General features: G+C 44.8%; 1 protein-coding gene across 2 annotated transcripts; it reads left to right on the top strand.

The window, feature by feature from the left end:
- Positions 1-2514: 2514 nt before the first annotated feature.
- LOC143963024 (uncharacterized) lies at positions 2515-26609 on the top strand. Of its 2 annotated transcripts, XM_077472569.1 has the most exons (6): positions 2515-3460; positions 3509-6390; positions 10468-10606; positions 13196-13432; positions 21348-21435; positions 25889-26609. In XM_077472569.1, the coding sequence occupies exons 1-6, from the start codon at positions 2545-2547 to the stop codon at positions 26013-26015; spliced, it is 4389 nt and encodes a 1462-aa protein (XP_077328695.1). In that variant the 5' UTR covers positions 2515-2544; the 3' UTR covers positions 26016-26609. The 2 variants fall into 2 exon arrangements, with proteins under 2 accessions (XP_077328695.1, XP_077328694.1); XM_077472568.1 differs by having other exon boundaries at positions 2515-6390.
- Positions 26610-27398: the final 789 nt, after the last annotated feature.

Genomic DNA, 27398 nt, shown 5'->3' with positions numbered 1-27398 from the left:
GGGGGGGCGGGTTGTAATTCAGATTTTTTTTTATTCTGCACTGACTGTCTTTCAAAATTGCCCCAGCTCCTGTTGAAGTCCGGGGACAGAATTGGTCCAGGGACAGTGTCCTCAATCCGGGGACTGTCCCCTGAAACTGGGGACATCTGGTCACCCTAATATAAGCTGAGTTTTCTTGTAAAGATAAAAAAAAGTCCATACACACTATCAGATTTACTAAAACCATGTAGTGCACGTCTAAAACCGAAGCGCTCCCTATTCATATTCCCCCCGCACTTCAAGCTTCCTTGGAATCCACGTACCCCTACCGTTGGTGCCCCGTTTCTCTCAAATATCTTGGCATTAACCTGACCGCCAAGTACGGCTCCCTTTATGAAGCTAACTATACATCCTTAATAGTGGAAACGCATAGTCTACTCAGAAGTTGGTCGTCCTGCCCCCTATCTCTCCTGGGTAGGATTAATGTATTGAAAATGGCCATACTCCCTAAGTTTTTATATCTTTTTGAAACGTTACCAGTTACTATCTCCATGCCTCAGCTTAGGAATATTCAGCGAGCCTTTGCTAAATTTATATGGGGGAATAAGAGGCATCGGATTGCCCAAACGGTGGTTTTTGCTCCACGATCTCATGGAGGACTGGGAGCCCCTGATATCGTGAAGTATTACTATGCGTCGCACCTTGTGGCGGCTGTCTCCTGGTCGTCATATTTTGCTACCAGTAGATGGTCAGAGCTAGAAATGAGTGTGGTCACCCCGGTCCATCCATGCTCCATGCTATGGTCTGATCTGACCTCCTCTATGGCTCAGCTTAGGCATATATGCCTGGGACCGATGCTTTTTACTTTCTCCATATGGAAACAGTGTCACAAACGGTTCTCTCTCTCCTCTCCATGCTCACCCCTGCTGAATGTAATTTTTAATCCGGATATGCCTGACAGCCTCTCGGTGAAGAATATGTTTCCTTGGTATAGGTCTGGCGTCTTTCAACTCCGCCATCTGGTGCACCCAGTATCTCGCAAATTCCTATCCTTTCCTGAGCTTCAGGACAAATATGGCATTCCTGATCGACTCTCTTTCTCTAACATTCAATTCAAACATTATTTCCACTCTAGATCTCCTGACCTGACTCTGGCCAACCCTAACACTTTTGAAACTTTGTGCTCACAAGGCCCGTGCCAGAAAGGACTTATATCCTCTATTTATAGTGCCCTCCACAATTCAATCTCACCCACCACAGACACACATCTCTATATGAGAAGATGGGCTACAATTTTACCATCCCCCTTAACCATTTCCCAATGGCAGGACATCTGGACCTCTACTTCTAGAGTCTCCAGATGTGTGGAGCAGAGAGAGACGGCCTACAAGATACTAATGTTCTGGTACAAAACCCCTGAAATGTTACATAAATATGATCATTCCGTATCTAAGTTGTGTTGGAGATGCCAACAAGATGAGGGCACCCCTTATCATATTTTCTGGAGCTGCCCTTTGATTGTGCCTTTTTGGTCCATGGTCCAATCCCTACTACAATCTATATTGGAGGTAGATATTCCATTAGACCCTAAACACTACTTGTTAGGCCTGCCTATCGCGGCGTTATCTAAACACGCCAAGAAATTGACAGCCTATATTCTTCTAGCTGCTAAGAGAACGATTCCCACTCTTTGGTTGTCCACCTCCCCTCCGTCCCAATCGCAGCTAATCTCTGCTATTGCATATATACGCAGAATGGAGCATATGACTGCGCTGGTACAAGATACTCTACCCAAGTTTTCTAAAATATGGGACAAGTGGGACATTTCCACGGTTAACCCTGAGACTATACCTTAACTCTTTTGACCATTTACTCTAGGGAATGGTTTTCTCAGGTTCGGCCTTGGGATTTATACTCCACAACCCTTCCCACACTGACATATATATTCTTTGGTTTTTCTATGTATCTTTACTGGTGGACTCGTGGTGTGTCCTTTTTCTTTTTACTTTTTGATGTGCTGTATTGAAATGTTTACAGTCTATTTCCCGCCTGAGGCGGTTTTCTTTGATGATGTTACATTATCAATCTTGACTATTTGTATCAATGTGTATGAATTCACCTGTTGTACGAAAATCTTTTTTCTTCAATAAAAATACATTAAAAAAAAAAAAAAAAAAAACATGTAGTGCAAGGGCTTGCCTGATTGCATACAGATTGAAACTCCTAAGGTTTTGTCCTCATATTATATGTTTTTGGTAAATCTGAAGGGGAAAAAATCAGCAGAAAATCTCAGTGTGAAATGCAAGACTGCGGTGGGTGTAACAAGATGTCCGCTTGCCTCCTCCTCCTCACTGTATCCTTACTGTGGGTGACTGATGGGTGTAGCAAGATGGCGGAGACGAAACGTCACTTCCGTTTTATAATCTAATGAAACGGAGGTGATCTGACAGGACACCTGTGCCGCAGTTCACCCTCCAGGCACTAGGTGTCGTTTTACACGACGCCCCCTGTGTTTCGCCCTTCTCACGTGATCTCTGACGACTTCCGCTTCACTTCCTTGTTGTCATGGAGAGGAGGCGGCGGCAGGACGATGGTCCATGGAGCCGGCCTCACTATGGCGGCGCTCATTTAAGCCAGTCCGGGGACTATTACCATGAAGCCTCCTCTCAGTATCCCCCTCCCGGGCCGTACACGGACCTCTCCCTTGGACGGACTCCCGGGGCCTGGAACAGTAGAGCTCAGAGTGCGGCTCAGCAGCAGTATGGACCAGGGGGCCCTCCGAGGATTGGGGGATCTGAGCGAAGACTGCTTGGGGCCCTGGAGGCGGAGCACTTCCATCATGGGCGGTTACATTCAGTAGAGGACCAGTCGGGTCTGTTCCCTCATGTCAGTGCTGGAGGAGATGGGCCTTCTCCTTATAGGACCAGCAATGAGCAGAAGGAATCTCACTATGGAGGTCCTCAGCCTGGGCTTCATCCTCATAGGACCAGCATTGAGCAGAGAGATTCTCACTATGGAGTTCCTCAGCCTGGGCTTCCTCCCCATAGGACCGGCAATGAGCAGAGAGGTTCTCAGCCTGGGCTTCCTCCTCATAGGACCGGCACTGAGCAGAGAGATTCTCACTATGGAGGTCCCCAGCCTGGGCTTCCATCTCATAGGCCCGGCAATGAGCAGAGAGATTCTCATTATGGAGGTCCTCAGCCTGGGCTTCCTCCTCTTAGGACTGGCAATGAGCAGAGAGATTCTCATTATGGTGGTCCTCAGCCTGGAATTCCTTCTCATAGGACCGGCAATGAGCAGAGAGATTCTCACTATGAAGGTCATCAGCTTGGGATTCCTCCTCATAGGACCATGGCTAATCCGCAAGGAGGTCCTCAGCCTGGGCTTCCTCCTCATAGGACCGGCAATGAGCAGAGAGATTCTCACTATGGAGGTTCTCAGCCTGGGATTCCTCTTCATAGGACCAGCAATGAGCAGAGAGGTCCTCAGCCTGCGATTCCTCCTCATAGGACCAGCAATGAGCAGAGAGGTCCTCAGCCTGTGATTCCTCCTCATAGGACCATCGCTAATCAGCATGGAGGTCCTCAGCCTGGCATTCCTCCTCATAGGACCAGCAATGAGCAGAGAGATTCTCACTATGGAAGTCCTCAGTCTGAGATTCCTCCTCATTTGCTCTCCAGGGAGGCTAGAACATCTCACCACGGAGGTCCTCAGCCCGGTTTTCCTCATATGCAGCAGCATGCAGGTTCTCAATCAATTCCTCCTCGTATGGCCAGCATGGAAGAGAGAACATTGCAATATGGTGGCGCTCAGTCTGGTATTTCTCATATGCTCAACATTGAGCAGAGAACATATCATCAAGGAGGTCCTCAGCCTGGTATTGATCACATGGCCAGCACGGAGCAGAGAATGTCACATTATGGAGGTCCACAACCTGGTATTCCACCTCATATGACCAGCACTGAGCGGAGAACATCCCATCATGGAGATCCTGAGTCTGGTATTGATGATCATATGGCCAGCACTGAGCAGAGAAGGTCACAGTATGGAGGTCCACAGCCTGGTATTCCACCTCATATGACCAGCACTGAGCAGAGAACATCTCATCATGGAGGTCCTGAGTCTGGTATTGATGATCGTATGGCCAGCACTGAGCAGCGTGGAGGTTCCCAGTCAGATATTCGTCCTCGTATAGCCAGCACTGAGCAGATAATATCTCAACATGGAGATCCACAGCTTGTTATTTCTCGTATGACCAGCAATGAGCAGAGAACATCTCAACATGGAGATCCTAGTTCTGGTATTCTTCCTCATATGGCGAACATTGCGCAGAGAGGTTCACAGCCTGGTGTTCCTCCTCATATGCCCAGCACTGATCAGAAAGCATCTCATCATAGAGATCCTAGGTCTGATCTTCCTCCTCATATGAGCAGCATTGAGCAGAGAGCATTCCATCATGGAGGTCCTCAGTCTGGTATTCCTCATACGGCCATCATTGAGCAGCATGGAGGTCCTCAGTCTGGTATTCCTCATATAGCCAGCATTGAGCAGCATGGAGGTCCTCAGTCTGGTATTCCTCATATAGCCAGTATTGAGCAGCATAGGGGTTCTCAGTTGGATATTTCTCCTCATATAGCCACCAGTGGACCTAGACTATCTCAGCATGGAGGTCCTCAGTCAGATATTCTTCATATGACCAGCAATGAGCATAGATTATCTCAGCATGGCCAGCATATTCCTCCTGGTATGACCATCACTGAGCAGAGAGGATTTCAGGGTGGGGGTCCTCTTTCTGATATTCTTCCTGGTGTGCCCACCACTGAGCAGAGATTATCACAGCATAAAGCACTTCAGCCTGGTATTCCTTCTCATATGACCAGTATTGAGCAGAGAACATCTCAGCACGGAGGTCCTCATATGGGCAGCACTGGGCCTAGAGTACCTCAATATGGAGGTCCACCATCCAATATTCTTCCCCGTATGGCTAGTGTTGAGCAGGGAATATCACAGCATGGAGCTGTTCAGCCTGGTATTTCTTATATGGCCAGCACCGAGCAGAGAATATCTCAGCATGGAGGTCACCAGTCAGGTATTCCTCCTCCTATGGCCAGCACTGAGCAGAGAACACTACAGCTTGGAGGCCCAGAGTCTGGTGATTTTAAGCATGGACCTTCCCAACCCAGCAGCATTTATTTTGGTGGACCCCAGCATGAAGAATTGCAGCACAAAGGTCCTGGGCAAGACCCGATCAGGCTGGAAGATTCCCAGCAGCGACCTCTAACTTTTCAAAATGCTCCTCAGCTTGGAGAACCAGGAATTTCATCTTTTGGAGGTTCCCAGCTTGAGGGATTTAATCCAACATCTCTGAATAGGCCACCGCCAAATGATGTGTTCCATCCTAGAGTACCTCCTCCAAGTATTATACAGCAGAGCGCTACACAACTACCACTAGGGCCTTCTCAAGACATTCAACATCCCAGCAATCCTGTACAGAGCCAGTACAGTTTTCCTCCACCTCTTCATGGACCCCCACTGAATCCCGCAACTGTTCCACCCTTTTTTCATCCCCCGATGGGTGCTGTATTTGGTGGCCCTCCCACAGAAGGTGGCCAGGAGGTCTCGCACATTCAGACTCAAGCTCAGCATCCGAAAAGCGTTTTGGAGCAGGAAAGGTCAGACACTACAGCTCTTTTTAATCTTCATAGGCAGGACACCCACATGCATCAGGAGATGAGACCTGGGCACCCACCTGATCCCTATAGAACTTCTGAAGTAACAGGTATGCAAAACAATCCATTTTTCAGTAAGACTGGTTTTCAAGTAGGTAATACAAATTTTTTCCACCAAGATATACCTGACATGCGTCAAGATCCGCATTTCTCACGACAGCAGCATGAGAAAAGTATAATGAACCCAAACGGGCAAAGCGAGATGCTGGCGTGTAAGGAGGACCTAGCAGATAAGGACCTCTTTCAGCGGTTGCTGTACAACTTCCTGGCATGTCGGAGAAATAAGCTTCCTCTTCCTAAGCCTGAATCTGTTCAATCCGTTTCTATACCAGAGGCCCAGAACCTAATATACGGTGCCCTGACCCTTGTCTCACAGCTCAGCTCCTTGTGTCAGAGTCTGGAAAATAATAAAGAGGAAGGACCCTCTTGGGATGAAGATTATGAAAAAACCAAAGACATAAAAGCTGATCTGGAGAAAAGAATAAAGGCGCTGGAGAAGCCAGGGTTTATTCAATGCGTTAAATTGAAAATTGATAGAATACGTAAGAAGAGGCTTCGCTGCCGGCGCAGGAGGGAAACGAGTGAAGAGGAAAAGGAGGCAGCGGAACGTGCCGCAGAGAGAGAGGCTGAGATTGACAGCTGGAGGATGCGGCGTGTCCAAGAAGTGGAGGAGAAGAAAAAGGTGCGTAATGATCAAGTGGCTTTTGTTTGTTAAATCCTTAAAGAGGAACTGCAGTCTGCTCACATAATCTGTAATAAAAACATCTTTGCCATTCTGAAGCTTCCCTCCAACCACTTTGCATATTTTATACAGTTGTGCTCATAAGTTTACATACCCTGGCAGAATTTATGATTTTTGCCCATTTTTCTGAGAATATGAATGAAAAAACAAAAACTTTTCTTTCACTCGTGGTTGGTGTTTGGCTGAAGACATTTATTATCAATCAACTGTGTTTACTCTTTTTAAATCATAATCGCAATGGAAACTACCCAAATGACCCTGATCAAAAGTTTACATACCCCAGTTCTTAATACCGTGTATTGCCCCCTTTAAAGAGGAAGTAAACCCTGATGTTTTTACTTCCTCTTTCATTCCCTGCAAAGGTAAAGCATAATGGACTACTGTGCATCGTATAGTAGTCCATTATGTGTCACTTACCTGACACAGGAGCCAGCAAAGTCACCGCTGTCCCCTGTAGTTCCGACCATCCATATTCTTAGTGGGTCTCGATGCTCCAGCGCTGTGATTCGCTGGAGCAGCGATGACGTCACTCCCGTGCATGCACACGGGAGCCGACACTCGCATATCGCCGCAATTTGCGGCTTACCCGGTGTGCCTGCGCGCCGCTGTCTACGGCGTATGCGCCGTAGACAGCGGTGGCTGTCTTCAGGTAAATATCTCCTAAACCGTATAGGTTTAGGAGATATTTCTTGGACCTACAGGTAAGCCTTAATCTAGGCTTACCTGTAGGTGAAAGTGGTTTGTAAGGGTTTACAGCCACTTTAACATCAATGACAGCTTGAAGTCTTTTGTGGTATTTGTGGATGAGGCTCTTTATCTTCTCAGATGGTAAAGCTGCCCATTCCTCTTGGCAAAAAGCCTCCAGTTGCTGTAAATTCTTGGGCTGTCTTGCATGAACGGCACGTTTGAGATCTCCCCAGAGGGGCTCAATGATATTGAGGTCAGGAGACGGAGATGTCCTCTCCAGAACCTTCACTTTATTCTGCTGTAGCCAATGACAGGTGGACTTGGCCTTGTGTTTTGGATCATTGTCATGTTGGAATGTCCAAGTACGTCCCATGCGCAGCTTTCTGGCTGAGGAATGCAAATGTTCCTCCAGTATTTTTTGGAAACATACTGCATTCATCTTGCCATCAATTTTGACCAAATTTACTGTGCCTTTGTAGCTCACACATCCCCCAAAACATCAGCGATCCACCTCCGTGTTTCACAGTAGGGATGGTGGACCTTTCATCATGTAGCGTTTATGGTTGTGGCCAAAAAGCTTGATTTTGGTCTCATCACTCCAAATAACTTTGTGCCAGAAGGTTTGAGGCTCGTCTCTGTGCTGTTTGGCATATTGTAAGCAGGATACTTTGTGGCATTTGTGTAGTAATGGCTTTCTTCTGGCGGCTCCACCATGCAGCCCATCTTTCTTCAAGTACCTCCTTATTGTGCATCTTGAAACAGCCACACCACATGTTTTCAGAGAGTCCTGTATTTCACCTGAAGTTATTTGGTGGGTTTTCTTTGAACCCCGAACAATTTTCCTGGAAGTTGTGGCTGAAATTTTAGTTGGTCTACCTGACCGTTGTTTGTGTTCAACAGAACCCCTCATTTTCCACTTCTTGATTAGAGTTTGAACCCTGCTGATTGGCATTCTCAATTGCTTGGATATCTTTTTATATCCCTTTCCTGTTTTATACAGTTCAACTACCTTTTCCCACTTATCCTCTAACAATTCTTTTGCTTTCCCCATGACTCAGAATCCAGAAACGTCAGTGCAGCACTGGATGAAAGATGCAAGGGTCTGTCAGGAGTCCAGAAACTCATTGACCTTTTATACACACACACTAATTACAAGCCAACAGATCACAGAGGAGGACGGTTTCCTTTAATAGCCATTCAAACCCCTTTGTGTCAACTTGTGTGCATGTTATCAGGCCAAAATCACCAGGGTATGTAAACTTTTGATCAGGGTCATTTGGGTAGTTTCTGTTGTCATTATGATTTAAAGAGTAAACACAGTTTGATAATAAATGGCCTCGGCCAAACATTAACCATGAGTAAAATGTTTGTCATTCATATTCTCTGAAAAATGGACAAGAAATTATAAATTTGGCCAGGGTATTACATAGTAGGTAAAAAGACACAAATCCTTCAAGCCCAGCCTATGTGTGATTATATGTCAGTATTGCATTGTATATCCCTGTATGGGTATGTAAATTTATGAGCACAACTTTATATACTGTGATTCTGTACTGATGCTGCAGACATTTGCCTCCACTGAGTCCGGCTGCAGCCATTTAACTGTGGGCAGCTGAAGCTGCTGCCTGTTCACTTCCTGGATTCACACAGGGGCACACCCGCAGCTCTTCTTAGCCATCTAATGACGCACCCCAATACCCCCCCCCCAAACTCTCATGAGAGGGAAAGAGAGAGCTGTGCATGATGTCATAAGCCTAGGCATTTTACCAGACAAATAGTGCCAGCAGGTGAAAGCAAAAGAAAATGGAATGCAATTTAACAGAATGAAACATTTATAGAAAGGACAAACAAATATAACTCGCACCTTACAGTTAATAAACCCTCCTGCTATATAGTGTGTGTATAAAAAATAAATTATGTATTAGCCACCAACAGCCATAGGCTCAAATCCTTCCACTCTAAATTGGTTTATTAGGACTCCCTTAACAAGCTCTCTGATTTATGACACTGGCACACTGTGTGTGTGTGTGTGTGTGTGTGTGTGTGTGGCTTAAGTGAGTCCTAATAAGCCAATTTAGAGTGGAAGGATTTCAGGCTATGGCTGTTGATGGCTAATACATATTTATTTTTTGTATAGAATATATATAGCAGGAGGGTGCCCGCATCCAGCTAGTGGGGGGTGCAGGAGAGTGCCCACATCCAGCTAGTGGGGGGTGCAGGAGAGTGCCCACATCCAGTCAGTGAGGGTGCAGGAGGGTGCCCGCATCCAGCCAGTGGGGGTGCAGGAGAGTGCCCGCAGCAAGCGGGGGTGCTCTCATCCAGCCAGTGGGGGTGCAGAAGGGTGCCCTCATCCAGCCAGTGGGGGGGCAGGAGGGTGCCGCGTCCAGCCAGTGGGGGTGCAGGAGGGTGCCGCGTCCAGCCAGTGGGGGTGCAGGAGGGTGCCCGCATCCAGCCAGTGAGGGTGCCCGCATCCAGCCAGTGATGGTGCCCGCATCCAGCCAGTGGGGGTGCAGGAGGGTGCCCGCATCCAGCCAGTGGGGGTGCAGGAGGGTGCCCGCATCCAGCCAGGGAGTGTGCAGGAAGGTGCTCGCATCCAGCCAGTGATGGTGCCCGCATCCAGCCAGTGGGGGTGCAGGAGGGTGCCCGCATCCAGCCAGTGGGGGTGCAGGAGGGTGCCCGCATCCAGCCAGGGAGTGTGCAGGAAGGTGCTCGCATCCAGCCAGTGATGGTGCCCGCATCCAGCCAGTGGGGGTGCAGGAGGGTGCCCGCATCCAGCCAGTGGTGGTGCAGGAGGGTGCCCACATCCAGCCAGTGGGGGTGCAGGAGGGTACTTGCATCCAGCCGGGGAGTGTGCAGGAGGGTGCCCATGGCCAGCCAGTGGGGGTGCAGGGGGGTTGCCCATGGCCAGCCAGTGGGGGTGCAGGAGGGTGCCCACAGCCAGCCAGTGTGGGCACAGACATCCAACACTCCTTCAAAACCTGCAGATTATTCAGGTGGCCAGATTGCTTGAACAGAGCAAATTTCTTACTTTCTATATGCTTTGTACGAGCTTGTTTTATGCACTGCTCTTATGTCAGCTGAACCCTGTGTGTGCAAAGCATTATACATTATATATCATAGCCATTGGGATCCGGACTTCTTTCCAGGACTCAAAAATAAAAAAAATACAAAAGAGCATTTACACTTGGAAAGATGTTGGGCAGTCTTTGTGGCTGTCGCTGTCATATTTCGGGGAGACAGTATCTTTTGGGCTCTTCTTAGCCTGTTCTGTATGTTACAAAATGTGTGTAAAATAGAACACTTTAACTTCTCTACATGTTTCATTTTTAGGAACGGGAACTAAAAGCTGCCGCTGACAGTGTGCTCAGTGAGGTGAGGAGAAAACAAGCCGATGCCAAAAAAATGTTGGACATGCTGAAATCCTTGGAAAAGCTGAGAAAGCTGAGAAAAGAGGCGGCTGCAAGGAAAGGTAAGAAATGAACATTCACCTTAGCGATAAAGAATGATGTGGTCCAAGGCACCAAAAGTATACATTCAACTTTGATTTTAACCAGCTACTTGCCACCATTTTGCATGTGTCCGCTGCACATTGTGTTGTGTGTGTTGTGTTGTGTTGTCTTTTTTTTGTTTGTTTTTTCATTTTTGCACATCCTCCCTGTTCTATGAATTATTAGTGCTCACCATGCAATAGTTTTTCCCCTCTAAGGAGTTTTTTAAATCTATCCCACTCCCACCTACCATCCTGTAAATAGTACACCTTCCCACTATAATTGCAGCTGATTTGAGCAGTTCAGTTTATAAACTATATTCAGGTAAATGCACCAGCAAATTTTAAGGGATAAGTTCACCTTTTGGGAAAAATAATAATAAATGTACATATTTTTTCAGGAAAAAAAAAGTGCATTTATTTTTACTGCAGGATCTTGGATCCGTGATCAGGGGTGCAATGTCACCTCCTTGACTCCTGCAGTCAAGCCCTGCAGCTTTCATCAGGTACCTTCATACAGGCTCAGTGTTTACAAACTGCAGGGCTTTTGAATGAACTATGAGAGCGCACATCAGCGACCCCCCACCCGCTCTCGAACTACAACCTGTCAGCAGCAATGAATGACGGTAGTTGTAGTTCATGCATTCTCAGGAAACTGTCAATGAATGATGCAGCCGTGTGGGCAGAGCTACTCATGGCCTCACTGCTTGTGAATTGTGACAGCGGGTCCAGGAAGAAGATCCCGAGCATCTAAAACCGCCGCGCTTCTGAAAAGCAATCCACGTATGGATCGCATTACAGAGGCGATTTACAGGCTGTAAGGAGGTGATGTGACACCTCACTCGCCTGTTTTAACCCAATTTTTGCCGAACAAATGTGCAGCAACCATGTGCATCGCATGGGATTGCGGGATCTTTGTGACGCTTCCCCATTTGCCTAAATGGCTACTCGCAACATGTTGGATAATGCATTAGAAGGACATGGCTTAGATGAAATCAGTGGGCAGCACTGCTGAAGCACCTGCAAAGCGCTTGGGCAGCGGCTCTTTGTGGGCAGTTTTAACCCTTTCCTTGGCTGCTAGTGGGGTGAAAAGCACTTTTATAACATCTGTAAAGCGCCACTAAAACTAGTGGTGCTTTACCGATAATGTGGCCATACTAGCAGTGTGAAAGGGCTGTAAGGCTACTTTCACACTGAGGTGTTTTACAGGCGTTTTTGCGCTAAAAATAGCACTTGAAAAAGGCCTGTAAACTACCTCTTCTGAGTGCTTTCACACTGGGGCGGTGCAGGACGGGGAAAAAAAGTCCTGCAAGCAGCATCTTTGGGGCCGTGTGGGAGCGGTGTATACAGCACTACTTAACTGCCCCTGCCATTGAAATCAATGGGTGCTGAAGCGCCTGCAAAGCAATTCAGCAGCGGAGCTTTTAACTGTTTCCTCGGGCCCAAAGCGGGGGTTAAAAGCGCCCGCTAGTGGCTGAAAAAAAGAGTCGCTATAACAGCAGTAAAGCACCGCTACCCCAGTGTGAAAGCAGCCATACATAAAGTGGTTATAAAGGTTCTGTGTTTTTATTTTTTTACCTGCACTAAGGTAAAAAAAAAAAAATCACCCACTTGCTATCCCCCCCCCTCAAGCTAAAAGCGCCCCGCTAGTGGCCGAAAAAAGAGTCACTATAACAGCAGTAAAGCACCGCTACCCCAGTGTGAAAGCAGCCATAAAGTGGTTTTAAAGGTTGATAAAGGTTCTGTGTTTTTTTTTTTTTTTTTTTTTTTTTTTTTAACATGCACTAAGGTAAAAAAAAAATCACCCACTTGTTAGCCCCCCCCCCCCCAAAAAAAAAAACGTACTTAAGCCTGCCAGGTATCCAGCGCTGTGCCCAGCTGCAGTCTTCTCTCCCCTCTCCCTCTTTTCACAGGGACCCAGGCCATTGGCTCCCACTGGTGTCAATCAAACGCTGTGAGCAGGGAATGGGAGCGGGGCCGAGCCATGCTGTGTGTGTAAAGGGAGCACGGCTCCATAGACATGCACTCCTCGGGGGCGAGCACGCACACATACCCCCATAGCAAGCACCTTGCTATGGGGGGGGGGGGGGGGGGGGGGCACTTGGAGAAAAGGAGGAGCCAGCGGGGGACCCGAGAAGAAGTTTGGGCAGTTTTGATTTCCACAGAGCAGGTAAGTATGACGTGTTTTTTTTATTTGAGTAAAATCTGGACTTTTTCAGTTACTTTAAAAAGTTTAACAGCAGAGGTACAGCTGGCAGCTATGAGGAACAAGTAGCCAGGCCAAATCTAGCTTTACAAAAGAGGGGAATAATATTGAAATCGAAGTGGAAGCTTCCATCAAATTTTCAGACCTGCAAACTACTTGTTCACAAAAGTGAAGGAGCTGCTGAACATTCTGAAGGACTGTCTGTGCTTGGCAGTGGCTTTTTCTTGGCTGTTTGTTAATCCACTCCGTGTTCCATGTTTTATAGATAAGTGTGTGCCAAAACTGACACTCGGTCACTGATGTGTATTGGGGTCTTAGGAACAGTTATTACATAATGTTGGCTGTTTTTTTTTCTCATTTTTCAGGTGTCAGCCCTCCACCCAGCGCAGATGAAACATTCAAAAATCATGTAACCAAGCTTCGCAGCATGGTCCACAAGCGTGTCGCCTTGTATGATGCGGAGGAGAGGGCCCTCAGGGTCATACTGGAGGGAGAACAAGAAGAAGAGCGACAACGGGACAAAGACAAGAGGCTAAAGAAACAAAGAGAGAAATTTCTCCAAAAGCAGCGAGAACTTGATTCTATATTGTTTGGAGATGATGGTATGGGCAGGTTTTTTTCTAAGTGTCGGTTCACAGTGGGGATACTTGTCAGGGGTCTTGAGTCGCTTCTATTAGAACGGTTCCATTGCACTGAATTGAGCGTAACTAGAAAAAGGTTCTGCACTACTTGGGGGCGACTTCGGATCGGTTTGCATTGACTTCTATTAGCAAAGTTGTTTGCAAGCTGCGCTGAAGTCGCAATGTGCGGGGCGACTTTGATGCCGCCCCAGTGTGAACCAAGCTTAAAAGTCATAGATCTTTCACGTCTATTTGTTTTAACATAGTGGTTTTTTTTTTGTTTTTTTTAATACACCTTCCTTTTGATTTTTGGCGTTCTCTTTTCTTACTCCTTTCATTTATTAAGGGCCTGTTCACACCATTGCCCAGTTACAGCGACTGCTGCTGTGCGCTGGGAATGGAAAAGTGCCAATGCGTTGTGAATAACACATCACACGGTTTGTTCTTTCCTTACTGTTTTTCAACTTTGTAACATTTTATTAATCACTTGCCATCCGCCCCATAACGGCTGTGACATTGCGGCGGACAGATTGGACACTTTTGACACTTTTTGGGACCATTGACATTTATACAGTAATCCGTGCTATAAAAATGCACTGATTACTGTGGAAATATCACTGGCAGGGAAGGGGTTAACACTAGGGGGCTATTAAGGGGTTAACTGTCTTCTCTGTGTGTGTGTGGGTGTGTGTGTGTTTCTAAGGCCCCTTTCACACTGGGGCACTTTGTAGGTGCTACATCGCTAAAAATGGCGCCTGCAAAGTGCCCTGAAACAGCCGCTGCTGTCTCTCCAGTGTGAAAGCCCATGGGCTCTCACACTGGAGCAGTGTGCTTGCAGGACAGTCAAAAAAGTCCTGCAAGCCGCATCTTTGGAGTGGTGTATTTACCGCTCCTAACGTGCCCCTTCCCATAGAAAACAATGGGACAGCGCTGCAAACTCGCCTGCAAAGCGCTGCTGCAGCGCCGCTTTGCAGGTGGTTTTAACCCTTTTTAAAACTGCCCCCGCCAGCGGTCGAATAGGGCTGCTAAATTTAGTGCCGCTTTACTGCCACCGCCTACAATGCCCCAGTGTGAAAGTAGTCTAACTGTGGGGGGATGGGACTGACTAGAAGAGGAGACATATCACTGTTCCTAATGACTAGGAACAGCAGATCTGTTTCTCCTCCCTTGTCAGAACGGGGATTTGTGTGTTGACACACACAAATCCCCGTTCTGGCTCTCGTGCCCACGTTCGCGGGTGTTCGGCGGACATCGCGGCTGCCGGTCACGGGCATCGAGTCTCCCCTCCATGCAGCGGGCGCTCCCGCCTGCTATGGCTCTTAATGGTGCTGACATACAGGTACGACGATTCGCAGAAAAGAGCTGACCTGCCGCCATATAACGACGGCGGCTGGTCGGCAAGTGATTAAAGTGACGCAGTGCCATAATGCAAATAATGGCCTGGTCATAAAGGGGGGGCTAAATCTTTCGGAGGTTCAGCGGTTTAAAGTGACATTCCATTGATCTTTCTTTGCTGCAGCTGCTTGTGATTCTGTGCACTGCGCCACAACACGCTGCACTGAAAAGGGAAAAAAAGGACTTCATGATCTAATTTCTTCAGTGCAGTACTGTGAACTAATATAAAGCTGGCCAATATGACGGATCTAAATTCAGTGAGTTCTGCAGGAACCAGACTCATTTTAATCCTTGCGTGGCCATCCCTGCTTGACAGAAGTCGATCGCTTAATAGACTTCTGATGAATGGACATATTGGAAAGCTTGTCAATCAGAAGCTGCAGCCGCTGATCAGTGTATTCTCACCGTGGCAGGTGCTGCTGTCAGAATTCATTGTCTCTCTGTGGAGGGAAGAGGATTCTGTTTTCTCCTCCTTTTTTAACAATGGTTTAACAGGGTTAAAAAAAAAACAAAAAAAAAACGACCCATCTTTGCCAAGCCTATTGGAACTTGGGACACGTTGGCTTGTCTATGCATTTGGGCTGTGTTGGACAAGGCTGCCTAGTGTAGCCCAGTGCTTATGGTGTGAACAAGGGTTACACAATAATAATAGAAGTATTAAGTACTACATAAATTCTTGGAATATTAGTCTATTTATATTAAAATATTTTATCTTGAAGTCATTACAGCATATTTTGACAAAAAAAACTTGCATTTATTTGAGTGCTTGTTTACTACATGTTCACATTACATTTCCATTGACCTGTACAGTGGGTATAGAGAAGAATCGCACCCTTCAAAATAATCACATTTTGTTGCTTTGCCCTGAAATGAAGACAGACATTCTACAGACATGTATTTGCTCTGCAACATTTAACATGCAAGTGAAATATATACAGGGCTTTTGGAAAGTATTCACAGCGCTTCACTTTTTCCACATTTTGTTAAGTTACAGCCTTATTGCAAAATGGATTCAATTCATTATTTTCCTCAAAATTCTACAAACAATACCCCATAATGACAAAGTGAGAGAAGTTTGTTTGAAATCTTTTCAAATTTATTAGAAATGAAAAAAGTCCCATGTACATAAGTATCACAGCCTTTGTTCAATACTTTGGTGAAGCTCCTTTGGCAACAATTACATCCTCAAGTCTTGTTGAGTTTGATTCTACAAGCTCGGCACACCTATTTTGGACAGTGTCTCCCATTCTTCTTTGCAGGACCTCTCAAGGTACATCAGGTTGGATGGGGAGCGTCGGTGCACAGCTATTTTCAGATCTCTCCAGATATTTTCAATCAGGTTCAAGTCCGGGCTCTGGCTGAGCCACTCAAGGACATTCAGAGAGTTGTCCTGTAGCCACTCCTTTGTTAGCTTGGCTGTGTGATTAGGGTGGTTGTCCTGTTGGAAGATGAACCTTCATCCCAGTCTGAGGTCCAGAGCGCTCTGAAGAAGGCTTTCCTCAAGGATGTCTCTGTACATTGCTACATTCATCTTTCCCTCGATCCTGACTAGTCTCCCAGTTCCTGTCGCTGAAAAACATCCCTACAGCATGATGCTGCCACCACCATGCTTCATGGTATTGGCCAGATGATGAGCGGTGCCTGGTTTCCTCCAGACATGATGCTTGCAATTCAGGCCAAGGAGTTTAATCTTTGTTTCATCAGACCAGAGAATTTTTTTTCTCTTTATCCCGAGTCCTTCGGGTGCCTTTTAGCAAACTCCAGGCAGGCTGTCATGTGCCTTTTACTGTGCAGTGGCTTCCATCTGGCCACTCTACCATACAGGCCTGATTGGTGGAGTGCTGCAGAGATGGTTGTTCTTCTGGAAGGTTCTCCTCTCTCCACAGAGAAACGTTGGAGCTCTGTCAGTGACCATCAGGTTCTTGGTCACCTCCTTGACTAAGGCCCTTCTCCCCCCCATAGCTCAGTTTGGCCGGGCGGCCCACTCTAGGAAGAGTCCTGGTGGTTCCAAACTTCTTCCGTTTATGGATGATGGAGGCCACTGTGCTTAATGGGACCTTCAGTGCTGCAGAAATGTTTCTGTACCCTTCTCCAGATCTGTGCCTCCATACAATCCTGTCTCTGAGGTCTACAGACAATTCCTTGGACTTCGTGGCTTGGTTTGTGCTCTGACATGCACTGTTAACTGCGGGACCTTCTATAGACTAGAGGTCGACCGATATATCGGCCGGCCGATATTTGCCGTTTTTTAATTAATCGGCATCGGCCAATTGTGCTGGTAAAAAGCCGATTTAGAACTACAGCGGGACTTTGAAATGACTTCTGTAATAGAAGTCAGTGTAAGTTGCCATAGAAACGTCTTCCTCCTCTCTGGGCAGACTGCCAAGAAAAGAACAGAAAGATACAATGTTTACACTTCTGAATGAATGAAGTCATCTCTGTGTAGAAGTTCTCAGTTTAACCATTTAAAGACTAAATCTTTTCTGACACTTGTTGCTTACAAGTAAAAATCCTGTATTTTCTGCCAGAAAATCACTTAGACCCCCCCCAAAAATTATATATATTTTTTTAGCAGAGATCCTAGGGAATAAAATAGCGGTTGTTGCAATATTTTTTGTCACATGGCATTTGCACAGAGGTCTTTCAAATGCATTTTTTGGGGAAAAAAAATACACTATTTAAAAAATAAAATAAAAACAGTAAAGTTAGCCCATTTTTTTTTTTTTTTTTTTTGTCCAAAAGTTTTGACTACCTGTTTTTATTTAATGTATAGGTTTTTTTTTTTTTTTTATCTAAATCATACATACAAGTAAACTGATTGGAGGTTTGTTTTGTTTAATAAATGTTTAAATGTAAGAAATTTTCTGTATCACTTATGAAGGCTGCTTTCACACTGGAGCGGGCAGGCGTTGATGGTAAAACGCTGCAAGTTTTAGCGGCTCTTTACCATCATTTTAGCGGTGCTATTTGGCTGCTAGTGGGGCACATATAACCCAGCTAGCGGCTAAGGAAGAGGTTAAATGCGCCCATGAAGCACTGCTGCCAAATCGCATTGCATGCGCTTCGGCAGTGGTGCCCATTCATATCAATGGGCAGGAGTGGCGGAGGAGCTGCTTGCAGGACTTTTTTTTTAAGATCCTGCCAGCGAATCGCCTCAGTGTGAAAGCACTCTGTCTTTCACACAAGACTGCAGGGGAGACGTTTTGCAGGCACTTTACAGGCGCTATTTTTAGCCCAAAAGCGCCTGAAAAACACCCCAGTGGGAAAGGTGTGTTAGATCAAGGGGGATTAAAAAAATAAATAAAAAAGGAAAAAAATAAATAAATAAAATAAAATCGGCCTAACATATCGGGCCAAAAAAATCAGCATCATATATCGGCATCGGCCAGAGAAAAACCCATATCGGTCGACCTCTAATATAGACAGGTGTGTGCCTTTCCAAATCATGTCCAATTCACTGAATTTACCACGGGTGGACTCCAAGTTTTAGAAACATGTCAAGGATCAGTGGAAACAGGAGGCACCTGAGCTCAATTTTGAGTGTAATTGCAAAGGCTGTCAATATTTATGTACATGGGATATTTCAATTTTTTTTTTTTTTTTTTTTAATACATTTTCAAAGATTTCAAACAAACTTCTTTCACGTTGTCATTATGGGGGATTGTTTGTAGAATTTTGAGGAAAATAATGAATTTAATCAATTTTGGAATAAGGCTGTAACATAACAAAATGGAAAAAGTGAAGCTCTGTGAATACTTTCCAGGTGCACTGTAATACCAACATGTCAGAAAAAAATAACAAAATTCAAAAACAATCACTGTGTTGGAAAAAGGATCCCCCCCCCCCCCCACCCACCCACTTATGTCAGTATTTTGTTGAACCACCTTTTGCTTTAATTCCAGCCTTTCTTAGTCTGTTGATTTGTCTCTACTAACTGCACATCTAGCAATATTTGCCCGCTCTTCTTTGCAGAACTGCTCAAATTCGGTTACATTTGATGGTGACCGTTTGTGGCCTGCAGTCTTCAAGTCATTCCACAGATTTTCAATGGGGTTTAGGTCTGAGCTCTGACTAGGCCATGCAAGGACATTCAGCTTGTTGTCCTCCAACCACTGTGTGCTCATTGTTGCTGTGTGCTTTGGCTCATTGTCATGTTGGAAAGTAAACCTTCTTCCCTTTGCCAACCTTCCTGGCAAAGGGATTTATTGTTAGGCCAGTGGTATTGTGCAGAGGGTAGTGCCACATCCAATATTAGCCAAAACCAGAAGAAATCCCCTGTTTGATAGACTTTTAAGGCACTATAATGTTTTCAAGAAACATTGGAAACATTATAGTGCCTTAAAAGTCCACCAAACAGGGGATTTCTTCTTGTTCCTGGCAGAGGGCAGCAGATTTTCCTCAAGAATTTGATGGTATTTACCATTTTTCCTTCTATCCTGACAAGTGCCTCAGTCCCTGCTGCAGAGAAATATCCCAATAACAGGATATTACTAAATCCATGCTTTACTGTAGGAATGGTGTTATTTGGATGATGAGCTGTATTGGATTTCTGCCAGACATCGTTTGGTGTTGAGGCCAAATAATTCAATTTTAGTCTCATCTGACCATAACATCTTTTTCCATGTGGCCTTAGAATTTTCAAGGCTTGTTTTTAAGGTGGTCAGATGAGACTAAAATGGTGTTGAGGCCAAATAATTCTAAAAACGATGTCTGGCAGAAATCCAATACAGCCCACTATCCAAATAACACCGATCCTACAGTAAAGCATGGAGGTGGTAATATCCTGTTATGGGGGTGTTTCTCTGCAGCAGGGACTGGAGCACTTGTCAGGATAGAAGGAAAAATGGATGGGCCAAAATGCCATCAAAATCTTGAGTTAAATCTGCCGTCTGCCAGAAAGTTGTCAATGGGAAGAAGGTTTACCTTCCAACATGACAATGACCCAATGCACACAGCAACAATGACCACACAGTGGTTAAAGGTGGAAAAGGCGAATGTCCTTGCATGACCTGGTCTGAGCCCAGACTTAAACCCCATTGAAAATCAGTGGAATGACTTGAAGACTGCAGTCCTCAAACAGTCGCCATCAAATTTGTTTGGCTGGGCTTCTCCTTTGGGTCACAGGAGTGCAATTCGTTTTGCACTCCTGTGACCCTTTTTCAGCAGAGCGTGGTCTGAGGTTTGCTCTCTGCTGATTTCACAGGAATTAGTCCATGCACCGCGTCACGACAAAGTCAGGATCCACCAGGGGCCTGGACTGATGCACCTCTTAGCGAGCCGCTGAGAGCCTGAGACGGCCTCTCCCCGGCCCCTCCACAGCTCAGCGCTCCACTGAGCGTGGAGGAGCAGAGCGGGGAGATGCTGATTGACAGTCAGCAGCTCTCCGCTCAGGGAGCTGTGAGAACCAAGCCATCAGTGGTGTTCGATCGATTGGTTCTCAGTGTCGAGCCACGGGGTGGCAGATGCAGCATCGGACTGATGCTACATCCACCGACCATGTTACCCCGAAAATAAGACCTAGCGTTATTTTCCAGGAGGGCTGCAATATAAGCCCTACCCGAAAATAAGCCCTCGTTTAAAATGTTTGTAACATCCTATAATCCACTCTATTACAGTAGTATATAATGTACAATGTGTGCATTTTCTGTAATATATAAATGTGGGGAAGTGATCTCTGGCGGGTCACAGACGTGCAGAGCGACGATTAAATGAAGGTATTTAGCACAATTATATTACAGAACCACACATTATACATGATATACTACTGTAATAGAGTGGATTATAGGATTTTACAAGCATTTTAACTCCGTTCACTCTGGGGATTTCTGTCAGGCAGGGAGGGAGAGGGGGAGAGAAGACAATACATTACATGTTAAGACCTACCCCAAAAATAAGCCCTACTGTGTCTTTTGTTGCTCAAATTCAGTTAAAAGAGAAGTATTGATTTGGGGGTTCCCCCCACCCCCCGGGTCTTGGCTTATTTTCGGGGGAAATACGATAGGTAAGTATGATGGGGGGGGAAACCCCAAACCAATACTTCTTTTATCTGAATTTGAGCAGTTCTGCAAAGAAGAGCGGGCAAATATTGCAAAGTCTAGATGTACAACGTGAGTGGAGACAAATCCCAACAGTCTAAATGCTGGAATAAAAGCAAAAGGGGGGGGGGGGGGAAGATCTTTTTTCCAACTGTGATTCTGTGTTTGATTATTACATGTTGGTGTTTATCTTTCACTTGGATGTTAAAAGTTGCATGGAGTTTCACAGCTGGATAAAACAAAAACTGTGTCTGTCTTCTTTTTCTTTTAGGCTGCAAAGCAACAACAGGTAATTATTTTAAATCTGAGTGATTTTATTTTCTATATTCCCTCTGTACATAGGAATGTAAATGTTGCATTTCAGAAGCCACGATAAAGCAAATGAATCCCATACTTCACCTCTGCCCCGGAATATGTTTGGTGCGGAACTCACCGATATCTTTTTGTTTTATCTTTCTTCTTCATAGACCGGCTTCCAGCTCTTCACCCTCTCCAGCCGTTCCGTCAGTACCACCTGCAAGCTGAACACTCTGTTGTATCTCTCGTCCAGATCCGGTGAGTCTTGTATCCAGCCTTTGTAGGATGTAATGGACATTTTGTTCAGTCCGGTTTCTACACTGATCACTTTTTTTTCATGTTGGAGGTTCTTACCACTTAGCCCTTGTACACACGGTCGGAGATTCCGGCGGAATGTGTCCTATCGGACTGTTTCCGTCGGAATATCCGACGGACCAACTTTTCCAACTTGCCGGTAAAATTTTCCAACAAAATGCTCCTATCGGACATACTCCGATCATGTGTAGCCTACTCCGACGGACAAAGTGCCACGCATGCTCAGATCAAATTCCTAGACCAAAGCTATTGGCTACTAGCCTGAACGTAGTCCCGTCGTAATGAAATAACGTCATCACGTTATGTACAATCAGATTTTCCGACAACTTAGTCCAACCGTGTGTATGCAACATCACTTCCGGACCTCTTCCGGAATTAATCCGTCGGAATTACTCCGATGGATTTGGTTGTCGGAATCTCCGACCGTGTGTACAAGGGCTTAGAATGTATATCCAGCCAAAAAATTTTTTTCTAATGTTTGGTTAGATTAGGGAGGGGTTTAGGGCTGCAACAAACAATTATTTTCATAATCGCTTAGTTGGCCGATTATTGTTTCGATTAATCGAATAATCGGTTAATAACCTAGAAAAAAAAAAAAGGTAATTTTGCTGCAATTTGCATTTTTTACATATTTTTTTGGCCAATTTGTTGTTGGGCAGATTAAAAAACTAAAATTGCCGCAAAAACGCACTACATGCTTTTCTGCAGCTTCTCCATTGAAGTATATTGAACCAAAATAGCACCGTTTTGCGTTAAAAAAAATAAATAAAATAAAAGTCCTCGTCTTTTCCAAATACGCAGCAGCTGAAAAAATCATGGATGTGAACGTGTCCCATAGAAAACCATGTAAATGAACTGTAGGGTGTTTCTGCAAAAAGCACCAAAAAACACAGAGGTGTGACCCAGGCCTGAGATGTTTAGTAACATAACGGGGTTAAAAAAAACAAAAATTAGTACAAAAAGAGCAAATAGTCGCTACTGTAAGGGGTTAATTTTTTACTATGGGACAGTGAAAGTAATATTTACAGTAGAAATTTGCTCTTTTTGTACTATAAAGGGCTCATTTTAGTTTTTTGTTAACCCCATTATGTTAGTGGCCGATTTTTCGATTATGAAAATAGCAATCGATTAATTTCATAATCGATTAGTTGTTTCAGCCCTAGAGGGGTTAGAACCCCTGTTAGCTATCCATGGCTCTGTTAATAAGTTTTTTTTTTTTCTTTCTGTCCTACTGATAATGTTTTGCCAGACAGGAAGTGAGGGTAACCCTGCAACAGAAACACAGACAGAAATAAAAATGCTTTTAATACTATTTTATTTTTTCCTCTAACTTTTGTGTGTTGCGTGCTTGTTCTTGCTCTAGAGCGGGGATCTCCAAGCTACGGCCCTCCGGCTGTTGCGGAAGTACACGCAAGTAGGGGCCTGCCCTATATGCTCTGCAGAAATGGCGGAACAAGGTGTTGGTTTTGCCACAACATTGTAAGCCCTGAAAGTGACTCTTGGTGGGCGCTGGAGCGCCCTGCTGTGAACGATTATATCAAGAATTGTAATTGCATGCCATTGTTGAACAGTGGTAGAAAAATTGACCTTTGGTGGTTGTGGTGCTGGTGCCACAACACTATAAGTCCTCACAGTTACTCTGGGTGGGCACAGGAAGGGGCCCTCCTGTGAAATATTATATCAAGAATTGTAATTACATGTCCCTGTTAAACAGAGGCAGAAAAATTTGGCCTTAGGCACTGCTGCTGGTGCCACCACACTGCAACCTCTCCCATATACTCTAGTTTTATTGCAGGAATTAGCCCTGCTGCAAAGCATTGCATCAAAAATTGTAATTAAGCGCCCCTGTTAAACAGGGGCAGAAAAATTGGGCCTTAGGCACTGGTGCTGGTGCCACCACACTGCAACCTCTCCCATATACTCTTGTTTGATTGCAGGAATTAGCCCTGCTGCAAAGCATTGCATCAAAAATTGTACTTAAATGCCCCTGTTAAACAGGGGCAGAAAAATTGGGCTGATGGCATCACCCAGAACCAGAAATGTTCTTCCAACATATCAGCGGAGGAGGAAGAGGATAGACAATCAACATAACAGGACAGTCACTCAGCATCAGCATAGGCAGTCTTGAAGGGATGTGATATTTCAAAAAAATTATTCGGTTACATCAGCTTCAGGTGCTTGGTAGCTGTGGGTGATCCAAGACTGATTCATCTTGATGAAGGTCAGTCGATCAACTGATTCGGTGGACAGGCGCACACTGTGATCGGTAACAAAGCCACCAGCAGCACTGAAGGTGCGTTCCTGAAAGAACGCTGGATGCAGGACAGGCCAGTAGCTCAATTGCATACTGTGCAAGCTCTGGCCAGTGATCCATCCTCAAGACCCAGTAAGCCAGAGGATTTTCGGTGGGAAAGGTGTCCAAGTCTGACCTTGCCCCTAGGTATTCCTGCACCATGTAAATCAGACGCTGGCGATGGTCGCTGGAACCGATCATACCTATTCATTGTAAGACTCTGACATTCACAGACATGACGAGGCATGATGGGAATTGTAGTTCCTGAACAGCTGGAGGGCCGTAGTTTGGAGACCCTTGCTCTAGAGTGTTGGCAACTAGCATACCTAGAAGATCAGCAAAGCATAGCCAAATAATTTCGAATGACAGGTGTCCTTAACTGCTTCAGCCCCGGAAGATTTTACCCCCTTCCTGACCAGAGCACTTTTTGCGAATCGGCACTGCGTCGCTTTAACTGACAATTGCGCGGCCGTGCGACGTTGTACCCAAACAAAATTGACATCCTTTTTTTCCCCCACAAACAGCTTTCTTTTAGTGGTATTTGATCACCTCTGTGGTTTTTATTTTTTGCGCTATAAACAAAAAGAAATGGCAACAGTTTTGAAAAAACACAATATTTTGTACTTTTATAATAAAATATCCCACATTTAAAAAAAAAAAATAATTATTTTCCTCAGTTTAGGCCGATATGAAAAAGGGACAATTTTGAAAAAAACGCATTATTTTTTACTTTTTGCTATAATAAATAACCCCTAAATATATATATAAAAAAAAATGTTTCCTCGGTTTAGGCCGAAATGTATTCTACATACTATTGGTAAAAAAAAAAATCTCAATAAGCATATATTGGCTTTCACAAAAGTTATAGCGTCTTCAAAATGGGGGATAGTTTTATGGCATTTATATATATATATATAATATTTTTTTTAATACTAGTAATGGTGACGATTAGCAACTTATAATAGGACTAAGCGAATGTGCGGCAGGCAATCTGAGACTGACACTGACATCACCGGTGTGTAGGGGTAATACTATACACAGTCACTATCAATGTGTAATGTGTGCTGCTTTTACTAAGCTATGTGATTTTTTTTTTTTTTACTCCCTGCTTTGCAGAGAGAAAAAAAACAGCCACATCACTAGACTCATAGAGAGCCCTGTGTTGTGTACCAACACTGGGCTCTCTTCTGTCATCCGTTCAGCAGGTTCCGGGACCCGCTGATCAGCTCGTGCTGTGAATGACAGCTCAGCCGGGAAGGCAGGCGCATGTATAGTATATCTGTATGGTGTATAGTATAATATATCTGTATAGTATATATCTGTACAGTGTATAGTATATATCTGTACAGTGAGTGTATAGTATATATCTGTATAGTATATTTGTACAGTGTATAGTATATCTGTATAATATATATCTGTACAGTGTGTATAGTATATATCTGTATAGTGTGAGTGAGTGACTTGTATAGCGCTACTCAGCAGGGATCGATCTCCGCTGAGCAGGCACATGACAGGTCCATCTCTGCTCACTGTGCTGAGACGGGCCTGTCAGAGCCCCGCTCTCCTCTATGGAGAGATCGGATGAAAATGGATCGCCTGTCTGTTTTTCATTCGATCCGATTCCCCCAGACGGATGGAAAATAAGGTTTCTATATGTCTGGATTTAGCGGACGGGATAGCGGCAGATGTCAGCGGCCATGTCTCCACTGACATTAGTCCCTCCATAGAGGTGAATGGAGCATCCGATCAGGTCCACCTGTAAAACTGAAAGGCGGACTGATCGGGGAGCATGTGTAAAAGGGGCCTGAGTGGTTTTTGATTTAGGTTTTTTTTTTTTTTGTGTTGTTTTTTTTTTTTTTCTTACTGTAAAAACGCTAATAAAACACAAACGCTACTACTAGGCCAGTGAAAAAATGCTATTGGCGTTTTTCATGCAGCGTTTTATTTTTGGCGTTTTTGGAGCTTATTAAAAACGCTACTCTGCTTGGAGTCTAATAGTGAGAACTTCCATACTGATAATGTGGCAGGTTCCGTTAAACATTTTAATGAGAAAATGGCGATTTCATTTTCTTCTGGAAGTAATTGTTTTTCTTTGTCTTTCAGACACGAGTGGGATCAATTCTTGGCTCCACCTGACCATCCTGATGCCAGTAGTATCCCTCGTGGGTGGGTACTGCCCATGCCACCATCTAGTGACATTTGGGCTACGGCCCTGAAACAAGCAGAATGACTGAACTATTAAAAATTGCGATTTGTACATGATTTATATGTACTACCAGACTTTAAACAAAGGGTATGCAGATGGCCTATTGTATCCAGTCTGGGTTACGCAAGAACTTCTGAATTGAAGCACAACTTCAGCCCTATTTTTTTTTTCTAGTTGTGCAGAGCGGGAGAAAGGGGCAGAAACTCCATTTGTTTTTTCTTTGCCATCTGTATCCCTCTTTGGAAGATTTCACTCTGGCTTTTTGTCCCATTGACAGCTGTCAGAAGTATAAAGCTGGGTACAAACTGGCTGAAAATCAGCCTGTTCAGCAGAAACCAGCCGACCTTCGATCAATGTGTACAGCAGTCTGTCTGAGAGAAGCTGGTCTAACAACCGGATTTTGTCAAAGGGACACGCGGGAAAACCAACATCCAATCAGCACGTGCAACCCCAAAGGGGTTAAGATAGGCAGACTAAGGAGAGAAAAGTAGTCCACTTTTTACTGAATGTGAACTTGTCATTGAATGTATGATATGATAATGAACAAGTCAATATGGACAATACACGCAAAGTTCTATATTTATTTTGAAGTGACAGAATAAAGCATGTCAAAGTTGATTTGTGGTTTTACTAAGAGTTTTTTGTTTATTGCCCACATTTTTAACTTTTCACCATCCAACAGTAAAAAGTCCATTCATTCCACTTTTGTATATATTTTTTTTCTTTTCTTTTTCTTTTTCTTTTTTTTTTTTTTAAAGCACTGCTGTATTTATTCATAGTATCCCTACTTCCTCCTACTCGGCCGCACGTGTCATTTCTAGCTTTGCAATGTCTCCTAGGATATGTGTGTCATCAATCCCAGGAGACAACAGGCATTGCCAGTGTTGAGCCGCTACCCATAAGAATATGCAAACAAAGTGATGTTGCATCACGGCCATCTTGGTACATCTGCACTCGTCTGCAGTAAGCCTAGCATTAGAAGTCAGCAAGCGGACATCTTTATAAGACCCACCGGAGTCTTGCTTTTCACAGTTTTTTTTTTTTAAACAGTAAACTCAGCTTATATACTGTATTTCACTATATAAGCTGAGTTTACTGTTAAAAAAAATAACGATAAGCAAGACTCCGGTGGGTGTATAAAGCTGTCCGCTTGCCAACTTCTAATGCTAGGCTTACTGCAGTGCCAAGCGACTGCCCTGTTGCATTATGAACACAGAGCCTGGGTGATGACGTCACCCATAGGCTTACTGTTCGGCATTCGTTGTTGGCTGTCCCTCCTCTACTCTAAACTGAAGCCAGTGCTGGGAGCCGATCATGTGATTGGACCCGAGCAACTTCACAAGAGGTAAGTATAAGCATCTTTCCATGATAGATCAAATAGTGTTGGAATGGGATTGGGAGTAGATA

Source organism: Lithobates pipiens, unplaced genomic scaffold (assembly GCF_037356315.1).
Source record: "Lithobates pipiens isolate NorthernLeopardFrog02 unplaced genomic scaffold, aLitPip1_a1.2 Scaffold_8, whole genome shotgun sequence".
Taxonomy (NCBI): Eukaryota; Metazoa; Chordata; class Amphibia; order Anura; family Ranidae; genus Lithobates; species Lithobates pipiens.
Note: the sequence above shows the minus strand (reverse complement) of the source record. Positions and strands in the feature narration are given on the sequence as shown.